At 37.5% G+C, this 26040-nt stretch overlaps 2 protein-coding genes across 9 annotated transcripts; one reads left to right on the forward strand and one right to left on the reverse strand.

Annotated features, from left to right (window-relative positions):
- Window positions 1-936: 936 nt before the first annotated feature.
- On the reverse strand, window positions 937-18859 carry LOC103722715 (photosynthetic NDH subunit of subcomplex B 3, chloroplastic). 7 transcript variants are annotated; one of them, XR_003388641.2, is made up of 8 exons: window positions 18542-18859; window positions 18327-18440; window positions 4530-4583; window positions 3597-3659; window positions 3391-3453; window positions 1984-2046; window positions 1641-1753; window positions 937-1325 (listed from the first exon to the last, which is right to left on the reverse strand). XR_003388641.2 is itself a non-coding variant. In XM_008813369.4 (7 exons), exons 1-6 carry the CDS (start codon window positions 18800-18802, stop codon window positions 2011-2013), a joined length of 591 nt encoding a protein of 196 aa, XP_008811591.1. In that variant the 5' UTR covers window positions 18803-18859; the 3' UTR covers window positions 937-1325; window positions 1984-2010. The 7 variants fall into 7 exon arrangements, 5 of the variants coding, with proteins under 5 accessions (XP_008811591.1, XP_038974977.1, XP_008811594.1 ...); XR_003388642.2 differs by lacking the exon at window positions 1641-1753 and having other exon boundaries at window positions 3610-3659; XM_008813369.4 differs by lacking the exon at window positions 1641-1753.
- Window positions 18860-20753: 1894 nt separating this feature from the next.
- LOC103722716 (katanin p60 ATPase-containing subunit A1) lies at window positions 20754-26010 on the forward strand. 2 transcript variants are annotated; one of them, XM_008813375.4, is made up of 8 exons: window positions 20754-21056; window positions 21920-22047; window positions 22263-22731; window positions 23654-23851; window positions 24193-24437; window positions 24902-25057; window positions 25225-25312; window positions 25464-26010. In XM_008813375.4, the coding sequence occupies exons 3-8, from the start codon at window positions 22306-22308 to the stop codon at window positions 25743-25745; spliced, it is 1395 nt and encodes a 464-aa protein (XP_008811597.1). In that variant the 5' UTR covers window positions 20754-21056; window positions 21920-22047; window positions 22263-22305; the 3' UTR covers window positions 25746-26010. The 2 variants fall into 2 exon arrangements, with proteins under 2 accessions (XP_008811597.1, XP_008811595.2); XM_008813373.4 differs by lacking the exon at window positions 21920-22047.
- Window positions 26011-26040: the final 30 nt, after the last annotated feature.

Here is a 26040-nt window from a genome sequence, read left to right on the forward strand (position 1 = left end):
AAGGAGACTGGGCCAACCTCAGAGTCCGCCGAGCCGACCTCACGAACATATGTCGCGGGCCCCAAGTCGGCCCGACCTCAGTGTTCATCAAGCTGACTTCAAGTAAATGTTGCGGCCTCCAAGCGAGCCCGACCTCGCCCACGGCCGCATCCACGTGCGTACCTACGCGTGCCCCTACACTGGCATACATGGTCGTACATTACAACCTTACCGCGCCATGCTTTACTTGCTGGCCACTCCACGACATGTTGACCAGGCGCCATATCTTGCTGCTAAGGGTCATACCCTGCCACCTCTGTCAACGTCATGTCGTTCACAAGAACGGCCTACACCGTGTGCCTCAAGCAAGCCCTGGCAGCATGCCACCTGGCCAAACGCCATATTCTCTCATGATGAGGACGGGTCATACCTCCACTACCTAGGCACCTCCGCGGAGATTATAAATAGCCCTATCAGGTAACGCCTTAGGACCTTTTTTTCTCTGGTTGGACTAGCCAACAAGTACTCCACGCTAACTTAGCCATCGGAGGGCTCTTATCGGAAACGCCGGGGAGGCTTTGTACAGGTCCACCGGCGCGCAGGATGCGACGTCCTTTCTTCATCCCGACCGGTTCTCCGACTCCTCCGGCGTGGTCACCCTCGGGCTGAATTTGAACCACAACAGGTTCAATTAGTGGGTGTTAAATGCTAACAATCTAAATTTGTTGTCACCTACAGCCAAACTTCCTTTCATCCTCGTATTTAAAAAATATTTTTTATATAAATATTTTTTATAAAATGATTAAAAAAGAAAAGAAGGCAACTGTACGAGATTAATTAGAAATTAAATATTTTTCTCAAATTATCTTAATTAATAAGATCTGGCAATCTTAATATATTTCATTTTATGAATAAATCACATGGATTCATCTTCTACGGTGGTAACATACCACTCTATTAGCAAAGGCAAAAGGCGTCGATCCGGTTATCATGGGTTTACAGACCATCAAGAGTAACCTCTCTTAGAATGGGGGTCTACAATACTTTGGACCAGACCATTCTAAACTCTAGCTCTATGCTCGGTAGCGAAAACACACACTCGCTTGATAAAATTCGGAGCCACCGCAGACATGTAATCTTGGAACAAACGTCCTCGCTTCTGATGCAGCAGCCTCTCAGACGCCCGCAAGCTGTTCGACAAAATCCGAAACGAGACATAGTCTCCTGGAACGCGCTGATCGCCGCCAACGTCTCATCGCCTTCAATTAGTACACCCTCGGGAGCAACCTCAGTCAGCTGCCTCCACTGGCCAACTCTAATTAGGCCGCCAATTGCACTCCCTCGATCTTTATGCGAAATGTGGAAGAACAGGATAAGCTTATTTAGTTTTCGAGCTTATGCCAAAGCCAAATGCAGTATTATGGAATGGCTTGAGCGTGTGATCTAATACCAGATGCAATGGTGTGGATGACCCTATTGGGTGCATGCAGAATTCATGGTGATATGGAACTGGCAATCTATGCAGCTTAGCACTTGATGGTATTAGATCCTAGAGAGCGTTCAATTTATGTTCTTTGGGACATGCTTTCTGGTTTTGGGATGTAGGATGGCAGAGCAAACTATTCAGAGGGTGATGAGTAATAGAGGGCTGACCAAGGTACCTGGTTGGAGTTGGATCAAGAACAAGAACCAAGTGCATCCATTTAATGCTGAAGATAGATCCCACCCTCAAGATATGTATGAGAGGTTAAGAGAGTCGATTGGTCTTCCCCTACTGAATATAAGATGCATCATTTTGAATTTGGTTAGTAGAGAATCCACTGATATTGTTCAGCAAGTTTGCTGTGTGATTCTCATTCTATCAATGACGAATTCTTTTTCTTAAATACAATCTTCTATTTAAGACCAGATGCTCAATGGGATATCAATTTATATTTCTCCACAAAATTTGATGTTACAAACTCCAGGAGGATATTACAGACTCAAAAGTTGTGGAATAATCACCTTACGAAATTTGAAACGAATTGCAGATCACTTCTTCCACTGGGGCATCCGCTGAACGGTAACCTGAGGGAGGATGGATGGGATTACTTGTTAACATTTGAGATGGTGAAAGGAATTACAGACTTCGCAACTACAAAAATAGATTTACTTGCAGTACAGGACACACGTTAGTTTTCTTTCTTTCTTGTTCTTGTTCTTTTCTTTTTTTTACATGAGCTCAGATAAGTGGAGCAGGAAACTGCACATTAGTTTTCACATATATAGATATATATAGTTACATAGTTATATTTTGACATCAAGATCTTTGTATAGACTGACTAAAACTTGGATGATTATTCCATGTCTAGTTTCATTTTCCTTTGTGAGACAATGAATGCCATCAGCATCTTAGCTTTAACTTCTGATTCAGAATGCATCAAGAAAAGAAAAGAAAAGTTTCTTGTTGACAGTTGCTTATATGCGTAGTGCTAAAAACTGTACAGTTTGCAGAATGACATAGCTTTTCAGCTAAATCCTTAAAACCATAAAATAGAGTTTTCATGTATAGTCAGTTTCTTGAATCAAAAATAAAGCAACATTTCTGTGATTCCAAAATGCAGACAGTACTCTAGGGATGTGCCTATGTTTTAGCTGGAAAAGAACTAATGTGGATAGATTCTAATGAGAAAACCAAATGCATCGAGCTCCTATCCTAAATTTGCAACCAGATCATAGTAAATCAAGGAAAGAACACTTGAAAAGGGATTGCCTGCTTTAGTGTGTGATTTGCCATAAAAAAATATCAGGGTAGAGATAGAAATCTGTATATTTGGCAGCCACTAGATATGGAGATATCACTGAACAGGCGAGGTGAGCGAATGTATATTCGGCTCACTCAAGTAGATAAAAGTAAGGAAATATTCTGAAGCTTTTTTAAATAGCTAGATAGGAATCACTATTTGGAATCTATTTTGTTGCAAACAAAATGAACAGATTTCACTGCAAGTTGTAGTAGAGGTAAATGCCATACATCAACGTTAAGTATGAAACTCATGGAAAAGGACAACCAGATGTTTATTTTCTTTTCTCACACTAATGAAACAAGAGCAGATGAAAAAGGGGCATCTAGTTTTTTCTTACTAGTGCAATTCCAATGTCTAGATGGATTAAGTAAAACCTGTTGCCTATATTCATGTTTTCCTTAGTTTTTTATTTTTGAGCTGACAAAAACAATATATGCTATGCTTAATTAATAAAAATTATTTCTAGCAAAGGTGTACTTCCTGCTGGGCTGCTACTAAAGACGGAATATGATTGAATAGAGCTAAAAAAATGCCAAATCATGAGTCAGTAATAGAAATTGCAGCTAATAGCAAAGGGCCACTCTAAACACTAAAAAGTGAAAGATAATAGGTGACCACAGGATACCTTCCCAGCATTTTCCTTATTTCCTACAATAGTTTGACAAGCGAGCCTCCAAGATTCGGGTTTCTGTAATTGTTAAAAAAAAAAAGTTCAAAAACATAATTGTATGTTAAAATGACTAAACAGCAGAAACTAGTAAGAAACTTCTAATGGTTCAAATCTTGAATGGAATAAGCAGTTTGAAACTCAAGCACGGCGCAGTAGCATGCCTTCTTCAAGTACCGTTTTTCAGTGTTCGTTTTCTCATTCAGAAGTTCCATGCCATCAATAATCTGCAAGATTGACATCGATAGGTTCAAAAAAGCATCATGCAACTTCTGTTTAACAGTCAACTCCAGGGAAAGATGAAATACACAGCAAGTGTTTTCAGACCATCAAAAGCTAAATACAGACCTGTAAGGTAGAAACTTGGCCTTAGACGAAGGTCAAATGTTCTAAGGCAGTGTGGGCCAGGGTCATCAGACCAAAGAAGATCTAATTTAAACTCTAACTTTGGCAGGCATATGATATTGCCCTGTAAAGTATCTTGTGGGGGAAAACAATTCTCAACTCCAATCTAAGCAAATAGGAATAGGCTTAAACTTATTTTTGCATTCAACCATAAAGAGTTTCTCTTCTCGTACAAATTTCAATGAACAATGACCTCATCTATAGTTACTATCATGTGCTCCAGCAACCAAAAGATATCTTCTGTCCTGGGTAGGGAACTTAGGCGGTGTTTGGTTTAGGGATAAGAAAAGTGAAACAGCAATAGTTATCCCTCCTGGAGTAGTTTTTCCACAAGTTATTCCTGTTTTTTGCTTTGATAGGTATAAATCCAGGCTGAGGATATTTTTGTCAAGAAGGAAGAGGTATAGGAAAGAAAGGCAGCCTTATTCTAGATGTATAGTTATGCCAACCTTCCTTTGAAATAGTAATTTTACAAATAAGAAGGTTCAAATGGAATAGTTGTTCCTCCCTTATTCCTACTCAGGTCAGAATTAGACACATTTAAGCAAAATCTACAACTTCCCTATCTGTTCTAGTTTTGATTTTAATTCTCATAACAATAACATTTGCTCAAGCGTTCTGTTCCATGTAAGGCATTAGGACCTTAAGATAACTTCACAACAGAATGAAAGGACCAAAGTAAGCAAATGTACCTCCACAATGCATGTTCCACAGCTTCCGCCTCCTCCACAGTTCATTACCTTCCCCTGTTTCATTTCATGCAACCCTTCATTATAACTTCAATAAGAGAGTCTTTTGGGGCATGTGCATTTTATGGCAATCATGTTCTTCGGAATGATATGCTGTGTCTGGTTCATGTATAGTAAAAAGTGAAACAGGAGTTGTTAGACAGGATTATGTTGGATTTTGACCCACATGACTGATCGTGGGTGGTTACTAGTTGGTTATAGTAACCACTTTCAGAGAAGATATAGCTCCCATATTCCTGATGGAAGGATATACGAATGGGTCTCTCCCTCTGCCTATTTGAAAGACATAGAACCAGTCTCCATCATAGGGTGTCATTAATGCAGGGGTCAAGAGGGAGAAACAAGCTTTGATCGTTCAGTCATCCATGGATCCAGGTACGCTATCCTTTCATGATTTGTTTATGATTCTATTTACAGTTTTTACATGTGGTATCAGAGCCTGTTTCATTCTAGAACTAGATCACGGTAAAAAGGGTAGATCATTTTGGTTGAAGGCCTCTCGGTTGACGAACAAAAATCATATGGGGTGCGTACCATACTAGATCATATGGTACGCGCTCCTATTTCGGCCACGTCAATATTTTACACGAATCTCAAAAAAAAAACGGAAGAGTCCCAATAAGAGTAGAATTTTATTCCTAACGGGAGTCCGTCAATATCTAATATTCAGAGAAATAAGATAGGAGAACGTGAAGGTATCCATCGCCGTATCAAGTAGAGAGACTCTCCATATCCTCTTTCTTCTTCGTCAAGCTTCCCCTTCTATCCAATTCTTCATCAAGCCATCTCTCCGAGGAAAGAATAAAGACCACATCTGTCGCCGTATCTTCTTTCTTCCTTATGAAGTTTTCTTCGTCCCTGACTTCTTTTCTTCTTTTACGAATGTGAAGGCAATTATCCCTCTTCGGTAAAACTTTCTTCTTTCTTCCTAAACCCACCATCTAGATTCATTATCTCAATAGTGTATGAATCATTATCTTTGTACTCGTTTTATTGATCGAGTTATTTCTTCTACTCTAAATTTCAAATGATTGGGAAGATTTTATATAAACTTGTTATACCGCAGGGAAGTAGAGAAAAAAAGGATTTGAATAGTATAACACTATAAATATCTCTCTCGGATGAGTTTGGTAGTAGGAAGTATATTATTTTTTTTTATTACGTTGATGAGTAGCAAATGCTTGGACCCTAAAATCTAAAATACTACTAATAATAAAAAAGTAACAGCCTGGGAATTTTAACGTCGGCAAACTTATTTAGATACCCGGCACGTTTGACATTAGCACCATGTTCATCCCGTTGGCCTTCCAATGACCATAGCTTTTCTTTTGTTTTTGGTACAAGATAGCTACATTTTTTTTTTTGGTATGAGAAAAAGAAGCAATGGCCTTCTGATAAAAGAATTTTTGTTCTCAAATATATAGAACAAATATTGGATAGAGCATCACTCTCAATTGAAAAGGTTTCTACCCTCTTTTTAAATTTATTTATCTTTATATTATATTGTTTTAATACTTAGATGTATTTTTTTTCTAGTGAGAGATCGAACAAAGTCGTGCAAAATTTGTGGTTCAGATATTGCAACATCCAAATTCATGGACTACAAAGAAAAAGTTGGTTGATTGATGCACAAGAATTATCATTATAGTTGTGATTGTGCAGCATTGTCTATTTTACAAGATGTAAAGTTTTGACAGTTTAGATGTGAACATTGATCTATATATATAATGGTTATCACTCTTCTTAGGTTTTAACTGAATTTGTTATCTATTTCAAGGAATGTAAAAGTTTTGCATCTCATTTGAAGTAATACACTATATGGCCAGTTTGAAAAATATGGTATTCGCTATACAGCCAGTTAATACACATTTGGTAATATATTCATCCAACATCCAAATATCTATCTTTTAGCAAATTGATACATAGTACATGGCTAAGTGATACATACTCATCAGCTTTCTGATACATACTTTAAACTTTACTAATACATACTAAGCATCGATCCAATACATATCTTTACATATATCGATACATACTTTCCAGATCATGGTGTTGAGCAGTGTACACTGCATTGCCAAATAATACACACTAGAAAAATGGCCATCCAAGTTTCAATACATACCTTTAAGTATATCGATACATAGTTTCGACAACTTGGTATTCACCAGTACACACCAAATGGTCAAGTGATAAACACTCATCGGCTTCTTCACACACTTTAAGCTTTACTAATACATACTAAGCATCGATCAAATACATACATTTAGGTATATCGATACATATTTTTCAGATCATTGTGTTCAGCAGTGCACACCGCATGGCCAAATGATACACAGTAGAAAAATAACTATCCAAGTTTCAATATATATCTTTAAGTATATCGATACACAGTTTCGACAACTTGGTGTTCACCAGTACACACCACATGTCTAAGTGATACACACTCATCGGTTTCTTTGACACACACTTTAAGCTTTACTAATACATACTAAGCATCGATCCAATACATACCTTTAGATATATCGATACATATTTTCCAGATCATGGTGTTCAGCAGTGCACACTGCATGGCCAAATTAAACACACTAGAAAAATGGCCATCCAAGTTTCAATATATATCTTTAAGTGTATCGATAAACAGTTTCGACAACTTGGTGTTCACCAGTACATACCACATGACTAAGTGATACACACACATCGGCTTCTTAATATGCACTTTAAGCTATTGCAATACACATTAGCAGCTAAGCATCGATCCAATACATACCTTTAGGTTTGTCGATACATACTTTTCAGATCATGGTGTTCAGCATTCCACACTGCATGGCCAAATGATACACACCTAGCAGAATGACCGTCCAAGTTTAAATATATACCTTTAAATATACCGATACATAGTTCCGACAATTTAGTGTTCACGAGTACACACCACATGACTAAGTGATACACACTCATCGGCTTCTTGATACACACTTTAAGCTATGGCAATACACATTAACTTTTGGTGAGGAGAGCTCGGCATCCCGAATGGAACTTGTACTAGAACTTGAAATCTCATCTCTTGAGTACTCTTCCAACTTTTTTCTAGCATAATTTATAAAAAGAAGAGAAGAAGAAGAAAAACAAAATGATAAAAAAAAATTAATTTTTTAACATAAAAAATTATATACATACTATTCCTCAGATTTCATGAACTCTTAGATACAAAGATCTTAAAAAATAGAGAAATTTCGAGGAGAAAAAAACTCGAGGAGAAAAGGATGGGAGAGATGGGTTGGAGAGATGGCTACAATTTGTAACCAACCCATCTCTCCAATCGCAATAGCTAATGTGTATTGCAATAGCTTAAAGTGTGTATCAAGAAGCCGATGAGTGTGTATTACTTAGTCGTGTGGTGTGTACTGGTGAACACCAAGTTGTCGGAACGATATATTGATATACATAAAGGTATGTATTGAAACTTGGATAGCCATTCTGCTAGGTGTGTATCATTTGGGCATGCAGTGTGTATTGCTGAACACCATGATCTGAAAAATATGTATCGATATACCTAAAGGTATGTATTGAATCAATGTTTAGCTGCTAATGTGTATTTCAATAGTTTAAAGTATGTATCAAGAAGCCGATGAGTGTGTATCACTTAGCCATGTGGTGTGTACTGGTGAACACTAAATTGTCCAAACTATGTATCGATATACTTGAAGGTATGTATTGAAACTTGGATGGCCATTCTGCTAGGTGTGTATCATTTGGCGATGCAGTGTATACTGCTGAACACCATGATCTGGAAAGTATGTATCGATATACCTAAAGGTATGTATTGGATCGATGCTTAGCATGTATTAATAAGCTTAAAATGTGTAGCAAGAAGCCGATGAGTGTGTATCACTTAGCCATGTGGTGTGTACTGGTAACACCAAGTTGTTGAAACTATATATCGATATACTCAAAGGTATGTATTGAAACTTGGATAGCCATTCTGCTAGGTGTGTATCATTTGGCGATGCAGTGTGTACTGCTGAACACAATGATCTGAAAAATATGCATCGATATACCTAAAGGTATGTATTAGATCAATGCTTATTATATATTAGTAAAGCTTAAAGTGTGTATCAAGAAGCCGATGAGTGTGTATCACTTAGCCATGTGGTGTGTACTGGTGAACACCAAGTTGTCGAAACTGTGTATCGATATAATTAAAGGTATATATTGAAACTTGGATGGCCATTTTCGTAGTGTGTATCATTTGGCCATGCAGTGTGCACTGCTGAGCACAATAATCTGAAAAGCATGTATCGATATACTTAAAGGTATGTATTGGATTGATGCTTAGTATGTATTAGTAAATCTTAAAGTATGTATCAAGAAGCCGATGAGTGTGTATCACTTAGCCATGTGGTGTGTACTGGTGAGCACCAAGTTGTCGAAACTGTGTATCGATATACTTAAAGGTATGTATTGAAACTTGGATGGCTATTTTCCTAGTGTGTATCATTTGGCCATGTAGTGTGCACTGTTGAACTCAATGATCTGAAAAGTATTTATCGATATACCTAAAGGTATGTATTGGATAGATGCTTAGTATGTATTAGTAAAGCTTAAAGTGTGTATCAAGAAGCCGATAAGTGTGTATCACTCAGCCATATGGTGTGTACTGGTGAACGCCAAGTTGTCGAAACTGTGTATCGATATACTTAAAGGTATGTATTGAAACTTGGATGGCCATTTTTCTAGTATGTATCATTTGGCCATGCAGTATGCACTGCTGAACACTATGATCTGGAAAGTATGAAACGATATACCTAAAAGTATGTATTTAATCGACGCTTAGTACGTATTAGTAAAGCTTAAAATGTGTCAAAGAAGTCGATGAGTGTGTATCACTTAGCCATGTGATGTGTACTGGTGAACACCAAGTTGCCGAAACTGTGTATCGATATACTTAAAGTTGTGTGTTAAAACTTGGATGGTCATTTTTCTAGTGTGTATCATTTGGCCATGCAGTGTACACTGCTGAACACCATGATCTGAAAAATATGTATCGATATACCTAAAGGTATGTATTGGATCGATACTTAGTATGTATTAGTAAAGCTTAAAGTGTGTGTCAAGAAGTCGATGAGTGTGTATCGCTTAGGCATGTGGTGTGTACTGGTAAACACCAAGTTGTCGAAACTGTGTATCGATATACTTAAAGATATGTATTGAAACTTGGATAGCTATTTTCCTAGTGTGTATCATTTGGTCATGCAGTGTGCACTGCTGAACATTATGATCTGGAAAGTATGTATCGATATATCTAAAGATATGTGTTGGATCGATGCTTAGTATGTATTAGTAAAGCTTAAAGTATGTATCAGGAAGCTGATGAATGTGTATCACTTTGCCATGTACTATGTATCAATTTACTAAAAGATAGATATCGGGATGTTGGATGAATATATTACCAAATGTGTATCAACTGGCCGTATAGTGAATACCGTATTTTCAAACTGGCCATATAATGTATTACTTCAAAAGAGATGCAAAACTTTTACATTCCTTGAAATAGATAACAAATTTAGTAAAAACCTAAAAAGAGTGTTAACCATTATATATATAAATCAATGTTCATATCTAAACTGTCAAAACTTTACATCTTGTAAAATAGACGATGCCGCACAATCACAACTATAATGATAATTCTTATGTATCAATCAACCAACTTTTTCTTTGTAGTCAATGAATTTGGATGTTGCAATATCTGAACCACAAATTTTGCACGGCTTTGTTCGATCTCCTACTGGAAAAAAAAATACATCTAAGTATTAGAATAATATAATATAAATATAAATAAATTTAAGAAGAGGATAAGAAACCTTTTCAATTGAGAGTGATGCTCTATCCAATATTCGTTCTATATATTTGAGAACAAAAATTCTTTTATCAGAAGGCCATTGTTTCTTTTTCTCGTACCAAAAAAAAAAAACTGTAGCTATCTTGTACCAAAAACAAAAGAAAAGCTGTGGTCATCGGAAGGCCAACGGGATGAACATGGTGCTAATGTCAAACGTGCCATGTATCTAAATAGGTTTGCCGGTGTTAAAATTTCCAGGCTGTTACTTTTTTATTATTATTAGTATTTTAGATTTTAGGGTCCAAGCATTTGCTACTCATCAACATAAAAAAATAATAATATACTTCCTACTACCAAACTCATCCGAGAGAGATATTTATAGTGTTATACTATTCAAATCCTTTTTTTCTCAACTTCCATGCGGTATAACAATTTTATATAAAATCTTCCCAATCATTGGAAATTTAGAGTAGAAGAAAAAATTCGATCAATAAAACAAGTACAAAGATAATGATTCATACACTATTGAAATAATGAATCTAGATGGTGGGTTTAGGAAGAAAGAAGAAAGTTTTACCGAAGAGGGATGGATGCCTTCACATTCATAAAAGAAGAAAAGAAGTCAGGGACGAAAAAAACTTCACGAGGAAGAAAGAAGATACGGCGACCGATGCAGTCTTTATTCTTTCCTCGGAGAGATGGCTTGATGAAGAATTGGATAGAAGGGGAAGCTTGATGAAGAAGAAAGAGAATATGGAGAGTCTCTCTACTTGATACGGCGATGGATACCTTCACGTTCTCTTATCTTATTTCTCTAAATATTAGATATTGATGGACTCCTAACGAATCCCGTTAGGAATAAAATTCTACTCTTATTGGGACTCTTCCATTTTTTTTGAGATTCGTGCAAAATATTGACATGGCCGAAATAGGAGCGCGTACCATACGATCTAGTATGGTACGTGCCCCATATGATTTTTGTTCTCGGTTGACAGTTCAAAGCCATGGACAGTACTCTATAGTCGTAGGGACAAGGCAATGGTCGCTTTGGCCGGCTACCATCTTGGCCACCTGTCAATGGGATTGGACGGAGGCGATCTGACTGTCGCCTTGGCCGGCCATCACTAGAAACGGACCGACGCAGGGGCGGTCGGACCGTCCCAATGTCGGATCTAGCCGGCATATGGCGCCGAGAGCCGACACGGGATCCGGCGTCGACTCTCCGCCGTGGCCTCCATCCCACACATTTATAGATTAAAAAATGTAGATTAAAAAAAAAACTTACAGGATGATCGCCGTCGGGCGGCGGATTCTTGCAGGTGGCACGACCACCCGGATAGTCACCGTCGGGCGGCGTTGCATCTGGCGACAGGCAACATGATCGCACCCGCCGCTCCTAAGGGCCGACGGGCTGGGTTAGGCGGAACCCCAGCCCACTGGCGTTGCCCCTGGTGGCGTGCGACCGCCGGTGGGCTCGCCATCGGGCGGCAAGTGGACCGAAGGCAGGCGGCGCGCTCGCTGCCCAGCGGTTGTGGGCAGGCGGGCTGGGTTCGGCGAAACCCTAGCCCGCCGCTAAAAGAGGAAGAAGACGGGTTGGGCCGACCCGTCTTCTCTTCCCATTTAATATATATATATATATATATATATAATTTATGGCATAACGAGTCCGGGTTTTGGGTTTCGACCCGAACCCAGAATCGGTAACCCGTCTGCATTTAAAAAAAAAAGGCATAACGGGTTTCGGGTTTTGGGTTTAGACCCGAACCTGGAATCAGTAACCCGTATGCATTAAAAAAAAAAGACATAACAGGTTCGGATTTTTGGGTTTCGATCCGAAACCCGAATTCGGTTGGCCAATAAGAGAAAAATTTTTAGTTAAGCCCCTTTGAAACATTTTATTTATGCAGATACTCCTTCCAGGGCGTTAGAAGAAGAAATTATTTTCATTCAGTCCTTGTTAAATGTTAAACTTATGCATACAATCCTTCCAGGGCTGTTAAAAGAAGAAAATGTTTTTGTTAAGCCCCTAAGAAACATTTTATTTATGCTGGCATACTTCTAGGGCTATAAGAATCAAAAATATTTTAATTTAGTCCCTATAAAACATATTATTTATGCATAGGTCCTTGTAGAGTGATGTGATAAAATTTTCTGTCATTTATTTTACATTTTAGTATACTTGATAGCATAATATGACACATGTACTGATTGTGTAGATTAGTAAAATATTAAATACAAGTTTTATTTTAATTTGTCATATTATGAATTGTCAATTATGTGCAATGTCATTATTTCAATTTGATGTCTATATTATGAAATAGTTTGGTAGTTGCCAAAGTAACCCAACTAGAATGTTTAAAAGACATCAAGTCATCAAATACTCTAATCCCAGGTATTAAGATAGTGACTTTGCAAATTATGACTTACAGTTTTTCAATCATGAGACATTAGGGATTGGTCCAAAGGTGCACCACTTTCAAATGATTGACTTGCTAAGTTAGGATAATTAATGAGTATCTTTGATTTAATAGGTACTAGATGCTCAAAGGCAACAGACCTATTTGAATTTTGGACCTATATCATTAATTATTCCCAGGTGAATTGGGAATCACCATAATAGTAATTTAGTGTTTCATAATTACTACCCAAAGGTGTATTTTAGTAACACTGTTTATATTATTCATTATTATTGCTAACTCAAAGTATTAATGTTGTAAGTATTTTCTTATTGTTGGTTTTCTTATTGCAGTATTTATTCCTATTTCGCTTCATTCGCAAGCTTTATATGTTTCGATATTTAATAGAACCAATTTCTCCGAGTGGAATGAACAAGTCCAGTTTCACCTAGGTGTTCTGGATCTTGATTTAGCACTCCGATCTGAGAAACCGGCTGACATTACTGATATGAGCAGCATGGAAGAAAGATCTTTTTATAAGACTTGGAAAAGATCGAACAGACTGAGTATTATGTTTATGTGGATGAGTTTAGCGAACAACATTAAGTCAATGCTTCATGAATGTGATAGTGCTCAAGCATTATTGAAAACTGTGGAAGAACGTTTTCGATCTGCTGATAAGTTTCTGGCTGGGACATTAATGGCTAAGCTTACCACCATGAAATTTGATGGTACTCGTGGGATACATGAGCATATCCTTGAAATGATAAATAAATGATAAATATAGCTGCTAAGCTGAAGGCTCTTGGGATGGATGTGAATGAATCCTTTTTAGTTCAATTTATTTTGAACTCCTTGCCTCCTCAATTTGGATCATTTCAAATTCACTATAACACTATTAAGGATAAGTGGAATGTGAATGAATTGACCAGTATGCTTGTTCAAGAGGAGACAAGACTTAAGCAACAAGGACATCATTCTGTTAACCTTATAAGTTATGGAGCCAAGAAGAAATGGAAGAAGCCAAGAAAGGGCATAAAGAGGGGACCATCCAAGGGTAAAAAGCCTCATCATGATACCGAGGTTCATAAGAAGAAACGAAATAAAGATAAATATCATTTTTGCAAGAAATTGGGACACTATCAGAAGGATTGCCATAAACGTAAGGCATGGTTTGAAAAGAAAGGTGAGCCTTTGGCTTATGTATATTTTGAATCAAACCTTGCTGAAGTTCCTTCTAATACTTGGTGGTTTGACTCAGGTTCTAATATTCATGTTTCAAATACGATGCAGGGATTCCTTACAACCCAGATACATGATCCAAATGAGAGTTTTATAGTTTTGGGGAATGGGGTCAGAGTTTCTATAACAGCTGTTGGAACCTATCATTTGTTTTTAAACATTGATTGTCATTTAGATTTGCTTCAAACTCTTTATGTTCCTTCTATTTCTAAAAATTTAATTTCTGTTTCTAAACTTGATGTTGAAGGATATTTTTTTAAAATTGGGAATGGTAGTTTGCGTCTTTTCAAAGACAATGTTTTTCTTGGTTCTAGTGTCTTATGTGATGGCTTATATAAAATAAATCTTGATAACTATTTTGCTGAAACTCTTTCGACCTTGCATCGTAATATTGGAATTAAACGAAACCTGATAAATGAAAGATCTTCTAACCTGTGGCATAAAAGATTGGATCATATATCCAAAGAAAGGTTAGAGAGATTAGTGAAGGATGAGATTTTGTCAAATTTAGACTTTACTAATCTCGGTATGTATGTGGATTGCATTAAGGGAAAGCAAACCAAACACACAAAAAATTGCCATAAGAAGTGAAGAACTTCTTGAAATTATCCATACAGACATTTGTGGGCCTTTTGACTCTCCATCATTTCGTGGAGAGAAGTATTTTAACATCTTTATTGATGATTTTTTACATTATGGTTATGTCTATTTATTGCATGAAAAATCTCAAGCAGTGGATGTCCTAGAGGTATATATTACTGAGGTTGAAAGACAATTAGATAGAAAGGTGAAAATTGTCAGGTCTGATAGAGGTGGTGAATATTATGATAGGTATGATGAAACAGGATAACATCCTGGCCCATTTGCTAAACTCTTAGAAAAGTATGGCATACGAGCTTAGTACACTATGCCGGAAACGCCACAGCAGAATGGAGTAGCTGAAAGGTATAATCGTACACTTATGGATATGGTTAGGAGTATGTTGAGTAATTCTCTGTTACCCATATCGTTGTGGATAGAAACCCTTAAGACCGCCGTATACATATTAAACATGGTTCCTAGTAAGGCAGTTCCAAAAACTCCTTTTGAGTTATGGATAGGAAGAAAATCGAGTTTAGGACACCTGCATGTTTTGGGTTGTCCAGCGGAGGCCAGAATTTATAATCCATATGAAAAGAAATTGGATTTTAGAACGATTAGTGGATACTTTATAGGTTATCTCGAAAAATCCAAAGGGTATAGGATTTACTATTCTAACCATAGTACGAGAATTATAGAGACCGGTAATGTCAAATTCATTGAGAATGGTGAAATCAGTGGGAGTGATAAACCACAAAATGTGGAAATTCAAGAAGTTAGGATGCAAGTCTCTTTACCCATGACTTCTAAGAAAATTGTTGTTCCTACAGTTGTCACACGGTTTGATAATAATGAACAACAAATTAATGATCAAATACTCCATGATGAAGTTATCACCACTAAACAAGTTGTAGAAGAATCACAAGGGATGACATTACGGAGATCTCAAAGAGAAGAAGATCTGCCATTCCAAATGATTATATGGTTTATCTACAAGAATTTGATATTGATATAGGGACAAGAAAAGATTCGGTTTCTTTCAAACAAGCCATGGAAAGTGTTGATTCTACTAAATGGATTGATGCCATGAAAGATGAGTTGAAATCAATAAATCAGAATGAAGTCTGGAATGTCGTTGATTTGCCCGAAGGTTGTAAGACAGTTGGGTGTAAGTGGGTCTTTAAGACCAAGCTCGACTTAAAAGGCAATGTTGAACGATATACAGCCAGACTGGTAGCCAAAAATTTCACTCAGAAAGGAGGCATTGATTATAAAGAGACCTTTTATCCTGTATCTAAAAATGACTCATTTAGAATCATTATGACTTTGGTTACACATTATGATTTAGAGTTGCACCAAATGGACGTGAAAACTGCTTTTCTGAATGGGAGTTTAGATGAAGAAGTCTATATGGACCAGCCCGAAGGTTTTTCATTAAAGAAAAAAGAACATATGGTTTGCAAATTCAGAAAGTCAATATATGGTCTTAAACAAGCTTCCTGACACTGGTATCGTAAGTTCAATGATACCATCACTTTCTTCGGTTTTAAAGAAAACATCGTTGATCGGTGTATACACCTGAAGGTTAGTGGGAGCAAGTTTATCTTTCTGGTTTTATATGTTGATGACATATTGCTTGCCAGTAGTGATCTTGGCTTATTGCATGAAACTAAGGTTTTTCTCTCAAAAAACTTTGAAATGAAAGATATGAATGAAGCCGCCTACGTGATAGGCATTGAAATATTTCATGGATTGTTAGAGTTGTCTCAAAAGGCATATATAGACGGAATTCTAGAAAGATTTGGCATGGAGAACTGTTCAGCCAGTATTGTTTCAATTCAGAAAGGGGATAAATTTAGTCTCATGCAATGCCCACAGAATGAATTAGAACGTAAGCAGATGGAAAATATTCCTTATATTCCTTATGCTTCTGCAGTTGGTAGCTTGATATACGCTCAGACCTATACCAGACCGGACATCAGTTTTACAGTTGGAATGCTAGGCAGATACCAAAGTAATCCAGAGATGGATCACTGGAAAGTTGCAAAGAAGGTGATGTGATACTTGCAAGGAACAAAGAATTACATGCTTACATATAGAAAGTCGGATAGTCTTGAGATGATTGGCTATTCGGATTCAAACTTTGTTGAATGTATGGATAGTAGAAAGTCAACATTTGGCTATTTGTTCCTATTAGTTGGAGGAGCAATCTCATGAAAAAGTGCCAAACAGACAAGGACTGCTTCATCCACCATGGAAGCAGAATTTGTGGCATGCTTTGAGGCCACGGTTCATAGTTTGTGGCTGCGTAACTTCATCTCGGAACTTGGGATTGTCAACTCTATTGCCAGGCCGCTGAGAATCTTTTGTGACAATACTGCAGCCTTCCATTTCGCCAGAAACGACAAATATTCTAATGGTGCCAAGCACATTGAGCTTAAATATTTTGTTGTCAAGGAGGAAGTTCATAAACAAAATGTGTCTATAGAAAATATGAGGACAGAGCTCATGATTGCAGATCCTTTGACAAAAGGTTTACAACCGAAGACCTTTAAAGAGCATGTTGAAAGAATGAGTCTTTGTTGTAACCCATGATATTAATTGAGGATTGTATTATGTATATTTCTTTGACACTTAGATATAATTAATTATGTTTCTGATTTTCCTGTTCTTCAAATATATGTACATGTATGAGTTTGAATGTATGATCATAGGAATTATCTCTGACAAAGATATAATGTTTGACCATTATAGATACTTCTTATTTATGGACTGTGATTAAATAATTTACTGGTGTTGTGGTACTTGGAAGAAACTGTCATTTTGGTGATATGGAACCGCCATGACTCGTATTAGTAAGTTGTTTAATTATGGTATTATGATGACCAAACTGATTGTGGATTGGAATGATGCGCGCCTAATGTTTAAATTATTCTAACCAAATTATAGTCATATGGGCCAAGCGGGAGAATGTTGAATTTTGACCCATATAACTAATCGTAGGTGGTTACTAGTTGGTTATAGTAACCACTTTCAGAAAAGATATAGCTCCCATATCCTTGATGGAAGGATATACGAACGAGTCTCTCCCTCTGCCTATTTGAAAGACATATAACCAGTCTCCATCACAGGGTGTCATCAACGCAGGGGTCAAGAGGGAGAAACAAGCTTTGATCGTTCAATCATCCATGGATCCAGTTACGCTACCCTTTCATGATTTGTTTATGATCCTATTTACAGTTTTTACAGATTATTCTTTTATGGGTTTTATTTCGAGATGGAATAGCTATGGCTGCTGAGGCTATCTTTATCCGTATAAAAAGAAAAACATAATCAAGCAATAAAATTATTCCAGCCATCCCTCTGGATGGTTATTCCAGGACTAAGCAGGTTTAACAGGAATACTTATTCCTTCCGAATAAAGTTTATTCCAGGCCCTATTCTTGCTTTGCTCCTGAACTTTTTTTTTTTTGATAGTCAGTAATCACTAGATTGATATAATAAATCCGTTTCTACCCAAAAAAGAAAAACCTATAATAATGTTTATCAAAAAAGCCTATAATAATAAAAATGTACCCAAAAAAGCCTAAATAAAAGACATCAAAACCAGCCATCCATGGCCGAACACCGCCATAAAATAAGATTAGAGTTATCAGGAAGAGAAAAGGTTGGACTAGTGGGCGTTACGTATGCGGCGTAGAGCTCGATCTGGTTGTCGAGCATAATGTCGCGAAGAAGCTTCTCTCCACTGATCGCCGACGCCCTGTCCACCGGATATGACCCATCCACTCCCACTTTCGGCTGCCAGCACCAAAAAAAATTGTAATTGATACCAATGTAAAAGAAGGAATTCGAGAGGCCTTTGGATGAGGAGTAAAAACAAACAAGATACGGGGCGTTACCCCGACGAATTCGAGCTCGATCTGAGGCGGCTTCTCCGGTGTCGACGGAGGTGGATTCGAAGCTAAGCGAGAGATGGAGATGGAATGCTTCGATTTAGAAGGAGAAAAGAAGAGATTTCTCCTGTATCTATAGTTGCTGCTACCGCTACCCCTGGAAGAAGGAGAAGGAGAAGGAGTAGGAGTAGGAGGAAGTGAAGAGAAGGGGAAGGCTTCGGGCTTTGGGTGGAGAGCCAGAGAGACAGAAGCGATCGCGGTGGCCATTCCTTTGCGTCTTTCTTTTTTAAAAAAAAAATAAAAAGTTTTGTTTAAACTTTCCTGCCGTTTTTATTGTCGCCGTTGCTAGATAAGTTAATCCGCGAGGAAGTATGGGATATAATGCGTCGCGCTCTGGGCCACACGATTATGGGATCCGGTGGAGAGTTCCGAGAGGTTCTTCTCGTCCGTCGACCATCAGCAGCGGATAACGGAGGCTTGTACCGTGTGCAGCTAGACCGTGGCTTGATGTCCGTCGAGATCTCCGTGGCTGATATGTTGACACGTGCACTATTCCAGCTGCTTCTGGTTCGAGAATAGGGTCTTGGATAAGTCTTATTCCAAACGAAATTTGCAGAAGCGGGACACCAAAAATGCTGGCTTTTGAATAAATATCTATTTCGACATGGGTTGGATTGGGCCGCACTCTACAGGTACAGCAGGTCAGAGCAGTTATGCTTGAAGATGACTCGGCCACGATTATTAGTTGGATCTAGAAAGTCACTCGCGGTGAGTATAGGTGTCATCCCCTACTTCGAGACATCCGGACAATGGTTAGTGGTGGCATGGCGTTCCACGCCAAGTATGTATATAGAAAGGGCAATAAGGCCGCGAACTAGATGGCTTCGTATGTGATCAATTACTCCTTCACTCCGGATATGCTCTGTAGGTAGAGGAAAGGGAGCTGCCTAGAGTGCTCTAAGATATATTGTTTCTTGATTTCTTCATATGTGTTCGTATAAGAATTGTATGAATCATCTGTTTTAGCAAAAAATAATATTTTATAATCGCAAAAAAAAAAATGTGTTTAAGAAAGATTTGAATGATTTTATTCGTCAAACAATCTTTTCCGTAATCTTGCCCCTCCTTTTGGTCATCTTTGGCTGTCAAACAACTAACCAGATGAACACTTCTAATTCTAGGTAATCATCCTTATTCAATTATCTATATATTAATAATTTTCTTGTTTAGTTTTAGACATGCACATAGGGTGCAAAGACAATGGGTGATATTGCTTTATTTTCAAATGTAATTATCAACAATTTGTAGTATTAACTAATAATAGTTTATTATAACATTGGAGAACAACAATGGTTTTTAAGTAGAATACCTAACTTAAATTTTATAATTGGGAGGCTTGTATGTGACTTGAAATCATGAAATTTATAAAAAATATAACTCCTAAGATAATAGATTTTTAATCCTTTCCTCTAAAGAAAAGAGATAAGAGATATTGATGATGGGTTATAGTACAATATTTCTATCTAATATTTTATTTTATATTTTAGAGCGAACCAAGAGACCTAACTTTATTTTGAAACCCGTAAGGTTATATAAATGTTTTCTTATACATTGCAATAATTAATTTTTTATTAAAAAAATAATAGTTTTAGCTTTTTATAGGAGAAAAAGAAGCATTTTGGATGTGAAAAGATAAAAAAGACGATGCAACATAATGAGATTTTTTTTAAATATCTAACCCTTTTGTTCAGTTTAGTAACCAAATTTCTAAAATAGAAGATTTTTGAATATCGCTTACCATATCGAAAGCAGACAAATCCATACAGCTTTTTGAATATGACCTATTTCAATATCATCTTATATGCACTCTTTTTTATTTCTCTCTCCAAACTATTTAAGATATAACAGTATACAAATACATGTAAGAGTTGGATGCATTTATAGAGCCCTTCTTTTTCCTTCTGGTAAGAGGGAGGATTTGGAAGTAAATTAGATGGTAGGAAAGATGATGAGAAAACCTTTGGATCAAAGAATTTGAGGATAAAATAAAAATAAGAAAAATTTATATTAAAAAAATAAAATAATTAATAAGAGATATTCAGAAAAAAAATTCAAGGAAAAATTGAATTAATTTTTTAAATAAAACTATATTTTAAATTTTAATGTTGGTCTGAGAAAAAGAAAATAGAAAAATAACGCAGTTGCTTCTTTCCACCGGACGTTTAAACGTCACCGCCGCGGCGGAGATGTGCTACAGAAAATTAAACCATTTAGAGGTGTATTTGCGGAAAGGAAAGAGAGGGGGGGAGAGAGAGAGAGAGAGAGCGAGGATTCCTTCAAGCGAGAACGTAGGATTCTTGGAAACCCTAGCTTCCTCTCCGAAACCTAAGAGCTCGACGACGATGGTCGGAACCCTAGCGGGCCTCCAAGATCACCTGAAGCTAGCCAGGGAGTACGCGCTTGAAGGCCTCTATGATACCTCCATAATCTTCTTCGACGGCGCCATCGCTCAGATCAACAAGTAATTCCTTGGATCCCGCTCCCTCCCATCTCCTCGTATTCGATTTAAGAACAAAATCCTCCGTTCTTCTTTCCCTGCCTGTCAATAATTGCAATCAAGATTTCGAAAAATCTTTAATTTTCTTTCAAATCGGCTGGATCTAGTTTCTTGCCAAATTTAGTTGACTGAGTAAAGGTAGCTTTTTTATTACAAATTCCATCATCAATTTCTTATGTTTTTTTTTTATGAAGGTCAGGGCCTTAGTATGTGTAGGACTTCTTCCATGGTCTTTGCTGTTTCCTGTGGCACCCGAGAGGGGTGTGGTTATAAGACCTCTTGGAGAAGTTAATGCATGCCATCGTTGGTTGCTGGTTCAAAACTACTTTGTGGAGAATGATATCCAGCTTGATTTCCTCATTCGGGCACCGTTCACTTGAACTGATTGGTTTTGAAAATCGAAATAGCAAGTCTTTGGGGTTGGGACTCGATGTGCAATGCAAACAAGGGGAGAAGAGAATCATTGCTAACAATGTTGATATTAGTTGCTGCTATTTTTTCAGTAGAACATGATTAAATTAGATTTATTGCTTAACGTGGTTGCTATGTCCTATGTGCATTTCTAGATATTTGAGATTGAGAGTATTAAACCACGAGATGATAGTTTCCACCAATTTTGACAAGTTCACTGTTGAGATATGTCTCATCTCTTTCTGTTTTCTTTCATCTCTTTTTCTTTACTTAGTTAACCAGATGGGATTTGATATAAGTCGCTACTGTCTCAATGAGTGTGTTTAAACTGACAAATCTCTATTATTTGCCACGTGGATGATGAAGCAATATCTCATTTGCTCCTCAGTTGTCTCTTTCCTTGACAAATTTGGCAGGGATTGTCAAGTTCTGTACTACGATGATGGGCAACATACTAACCAAACAGCTGTATTATGAAAATGGGTTGTCTGAGAGGATGATGCAGGCCAAGATCTTCATGTTGCAAGGGAAGGTTTTTGTATAGGTTGTAGATCGACCATTATAGAAAATCTAGTGTGCCTTTTTTTTTCGGTTGAGTGCATTGTCAGTATCAACAGAGCAGTCTAGTCGGGGAATGCTCTACTATCTTTTTCATCATTTCTCTAAGTAAAAGATTACTGCCTAAAAAAATAAGAAGCCTTATTTTAATGGTACTTTCCAATGGTTGGCATTTAAATAGAATTCTATCTCTGCTTACAGGCATCTGAGCACTCTGGATGATGCCATCATTCGTTCAAAATGGATGAACTGCAAGAAGGCTATTTCTGAGGAATTAGACATTGTCAAACAGTTAGATGCTGAGTTAAAGGCTTTCAAGGAAATTCCCGTGTCCAGGCGGTCCTCTTCACCCCCAATACCTACAAAATCCTTTGTTTTCCAACCATTAGATGAATACCCAACCTCCTCAGGTGCCCCCTTGGATGATCCTGATGTTTGGAGACCACCTAGCCGAGATCCACAGAGCAGAAGATCCTCGAGGGCTGGGCAAGCAGGTACGAGAAAATCTTCCCAAGATGCAACATGGGCACGTAGTTCATCTAGGGCTGGAACAATTGGACGTGGGACAAAGTCAAGTGCAGGTAAAAGTAGTTCGGGTGTCAGATCATCAACATCATCTGGACTGTCAGGGAAGAAAGGCAAATCAAGCTCTAGCAAGGCAGATTCACAGGTAAATTTTGTACATTTAATTGGTAAATGCGACTTTTCTTTGTGTTGCTGTCATTGTTTGCTGGTTAAAGATGAAGCAGCCCTTTTTCAACTATTCTGAACGGCAAATTACCAATTGCAAATCCATAACTTCACATACGTAGTACTCTTACCAATTGCTTTTCACTTTTGCTTGTCATTTTCTTTTGTTCATGTAAAATTGTATACGATGAGGCAGCTGCCATTTTCTAACAAACACAAGGAGTAACGTTGATAGCTTGTTTTGCCTTTCCTATGTGAATTTTTATAAATAACTTTGTTCGGACTTTGAAATTCCATTTTAAGCAGTAAATGAAAAGCCCATCATCAAAAACGAGAAATGAAGGTATCTGCAACCAATTTAATCCATTGAATTTCCTGTCATCAACTGTAAGCCTAGACTTATAAGTAAGCAACTGTCATAAGGTATTTAGAAGTAACTGAAAATCTACCGTTATTGGTGAACTGCATACAAGGCCCTGTTATTGTTCATCCGTTTGCACAAATGAGAATAAGATATAAAAGCTTGTTGTTTCCATCCATTACATTAATCTTGTTCAACAGAAGAAAAATGCCTTTGGAAAAATCTAGGGCTGTTGAAATTTACAAAACTGTTTTAGGCAGAAGGAATAAGACAGATTAAAGCTCACTGCCCTTGTTTAGAGAATCATCTTATTTGAACTTTCAAGGTGATGTACAAACTGTTCTTTTGGTAATGTGACATTGTCACTCCTCATGATTCAATTCATCTGTGAGTAATTATCTCATTTTTGTAGCCACTATTAATTTTTATTCAGATTTCCCTTTCACCATTATGATTTTTGTCAATGATATTTCTCTCATGAATTTAGTATTGATAATATGTTTAGGCTTTCATGATTACTGATATGCTTGTGGCATTCTAGAGTGGTGATGCAGAGGAAGGAAAGCCAAAAAGGGGGCAGTACGAAGGACCGGATACAGACTTGGCTGCGATGCTAGAAAGGGATGTCTTGGAGACTAGCCCTGGTGTAAGGTGGGATGATGTTGCAGGGCTCACTGAAGCCAAAAGACTTTTAGAGGAAGCTGTTGTTCTTCCGCTATGGATGCCCGAGTATTTTCAGGTACTTCTCGACGAACTTATGACATAAAATGGCTAACTGCATTCCCTTGTCTAGTTAAAGGTTTCTGCTGGTCCTATATCTTAAAAGTCTTATTTATCACAAGCAGAATAATCTAGGAGGTCAGTTGGCATGATGGGGACCTTTTCTGCTTCCAAAGTTTAAGCTCATTATTTCGAAATCCAATTCTAAACAATACAAAACAAGTTTTTAGATAAGATAGTTTCACTAACAATCAGCTTCTTTGTATTAGCTATACTTGGATGCTGGTTAGCGGGCAATTAAAATAAAGTCTTAAGAAGGGTATGGTGTTCAAGGCTCTGTGTAATGTATCTGTTTTCCAGGGCATTCGTCGGCCATGGAAAGGTGTTCTTATGTTTGGTCCACCTGGTACTGGAAAGACACTTTTGGCTAAGGCTGTAGCTACAGAATGTGGTACAACATTTTTCAATGTTTCTTCTGCTACATTGGCTTCCAAATGGCGTGGAGAGAGTGAGCGCATGGTTCGCTGCCTGTTTGATCTTGCAAGAGCTTATGCTCCTAGTACAATTTTCATTGATGAAATCGATTCTCTTTGCACTTCTCGAGGGTATGCATACCAGGAATCTCATATCCTATCAATTTTATTGCCTTGTGCTTGAATAATTTTCTTTTGCCAGGTCATTCCTTTTAATCCATAATGGTTTATCTGGAGTGTTTTAGTTCAAATGCTTGTGATAGGTAAGCTTACTGGTGGATGTATTTTTTATCAAACAAATGTATAGTATATCATAGATCACTGGATTTATGAGGCAAGGACATTTATTCCAGTCTTATTTGATGACAATAGCTATCTTTGAATTGGTTAATGATTAGGCTTATGATAGAAGATGTGAATAGTGATCACATTCATTGGCTTCCTTGCTTCCTTTTCTTGTTTATAATTCTCCATTATGGCGGTTCTCAAGTTTGACCAGGTGGTGATGTACATTCATGAATTTCATCAGTTTGCTTTCATTTTTAGCAATATATGATTGAGGATTTGCTGATTGTCAAATGCGTGATTTTGTTCAGAGCTTCAGGTGAGCATGAATCATCCAGAAGGGTGAAATCTGAACTTTTAGTGCAAGTGGATGGTGTCAACAACAGCTCTAGTGAAGATGGTCAACGGAAAATAGTGATGGTCTTGGCAGCTACTAATTTTCCATGGGACATAGATGAGGCACTTAGGTTGGAAGCGGAGCAACTCTAGTAATATGAATTTGCTGCTGCAGTGTTCAGCATTTGATTATTCAGCAAGATCTTTTTACAGCAAGCTGTTTGAGATGGCCATCTTTTAGATCCCCAACCTTTCCTTTGTTCTGATGTTTAGCTGTTTATGCATTCTTGTGATACAGGAGACGGCTGGAAAAACGGATATACATACCTCTTCCCAATTTTGAGAGTCGAAAGGAGCTTATCAAGATTAATCTAAGAACTGTTGAGGTATGATTTGCAGTAGGATAATACATTCAAGCTCTTAAATGTTTCTCTTACGATATCATTTAAAATTTTGACATGAAAATTATAGAAATTGTGTTAAATTTTTGTTTCTTCTTGCTTGTATATCTGTGGTTCTCATGTATACTATGAACAGGTAGCTCCGGATGTAGACATCGATGAAGTAGCTCGCCGAACTGAGGGTTATAGTGGAGATGATCTCACAAATGTCTGCCGAGATGCTTCATTGAACGGCATGAGGAGAAAAATTGCAGGCAAGACAAGGGATGAGATCAAGAACATGTCTAAGGATGAGATCTCAAATGATCCTGTAGCCATGTGTGACTTTGAAGAAGCTCTGAGCAAGGTCCAGAGAAGTGTTTCTGCTGCTGATATCGAGCGCCATGAGAAGTGGTTTGCCGAGTTTGGATCAGCATGATACTCAAGTGAATTTCTGGAGCAGGTTGATTCGCAGTTATCAAAATCCATGGTCATCTCTCTCTCTCTCTCTGTTTTTTTTTAAGATGCCATTTTCTGGGCTCTGCATCATTTGAGCTATGTTTGTGCTAATGTAAGTTATCAACATATGAAACTGTAATGTCAAAGCGACTGAAGGTGCTTATTGAAACTATTCTAGATAAAATTGTTATATTAGTTATTATCTGTATGAAACTATAATTGATGGAAACAACTTGTCTACTAAAGAACTGCTAGCAGCTTTCTTTGCTGAGGAA

This window comes from Phoenix dactylifera, unplaced genomic scaffold, assembly GCF_009389715.1.
Source record: "Phoenix dactylifera cultivar Barhee BC4 unplaced genomic scaffold, palm_55x_up_171113_PBpolish2nd_filt_p 000480F, whole genome shotgun sequence".
Lineage (NCBI taxonomy): Eukaryota > Viridiplantae > Streptophyta > Magnoliopsida > Arecales > Arecaceae > Phoenix > Phoenix dactylifera.

What these genes read in the sequence shown, in the direction of transcription:
- LOC103722715 (XM_008813369.4), bottom strand. Translation starts at nt 18,802, where the DNA reads ATGGCCACCGCGATCGCTTCTGTCTCTCTGGCTCTCCACCCAAAGCCC. An exon ending in AAAAACGGTACTTGAAGAAG is followed by an intron (nt 3,454 to 3,596) that starts GCATGCTACTGC and finishes TAACAATTACAG; the next exon opens with AAACCCGAATCTTGGAGGCT. An exon ending in ATAAGGAAAATGCTGGGAAG is followed by an intron (nt 2,047 to 3,390) that starts GTATCCTGTGGT and finishes ATCCTCCCTCAG; the next exon opens with GTTACCGTTCAGCGGATGCC.
- LOC103722716 (XM_008813373.4), top strand. Translation starts at nt 20,782, where the DNA reads ATGTGCTACAGAAAATTAAACCATTTAGAGGTGTATTTGCGGAAAGGA. An exon ending in TCTCTTTGCACTTCTCGAGG is followed by an intron (nt 24,438 to 24,901) that starts GTATGCATACCA and finishes GATTTTGTTCAG; the next exon opens with AGCTTCAGGTGAGCATGAAT. An exon ending in GACATAGATGAGGCACTTAG is followed by an intron (nt 25,058 to 25,224) that starts GTTGGAAGCGGA and finishes CTTGTGATACAG; the next exon opens with GAGACGGCTGGAAAAACGGA.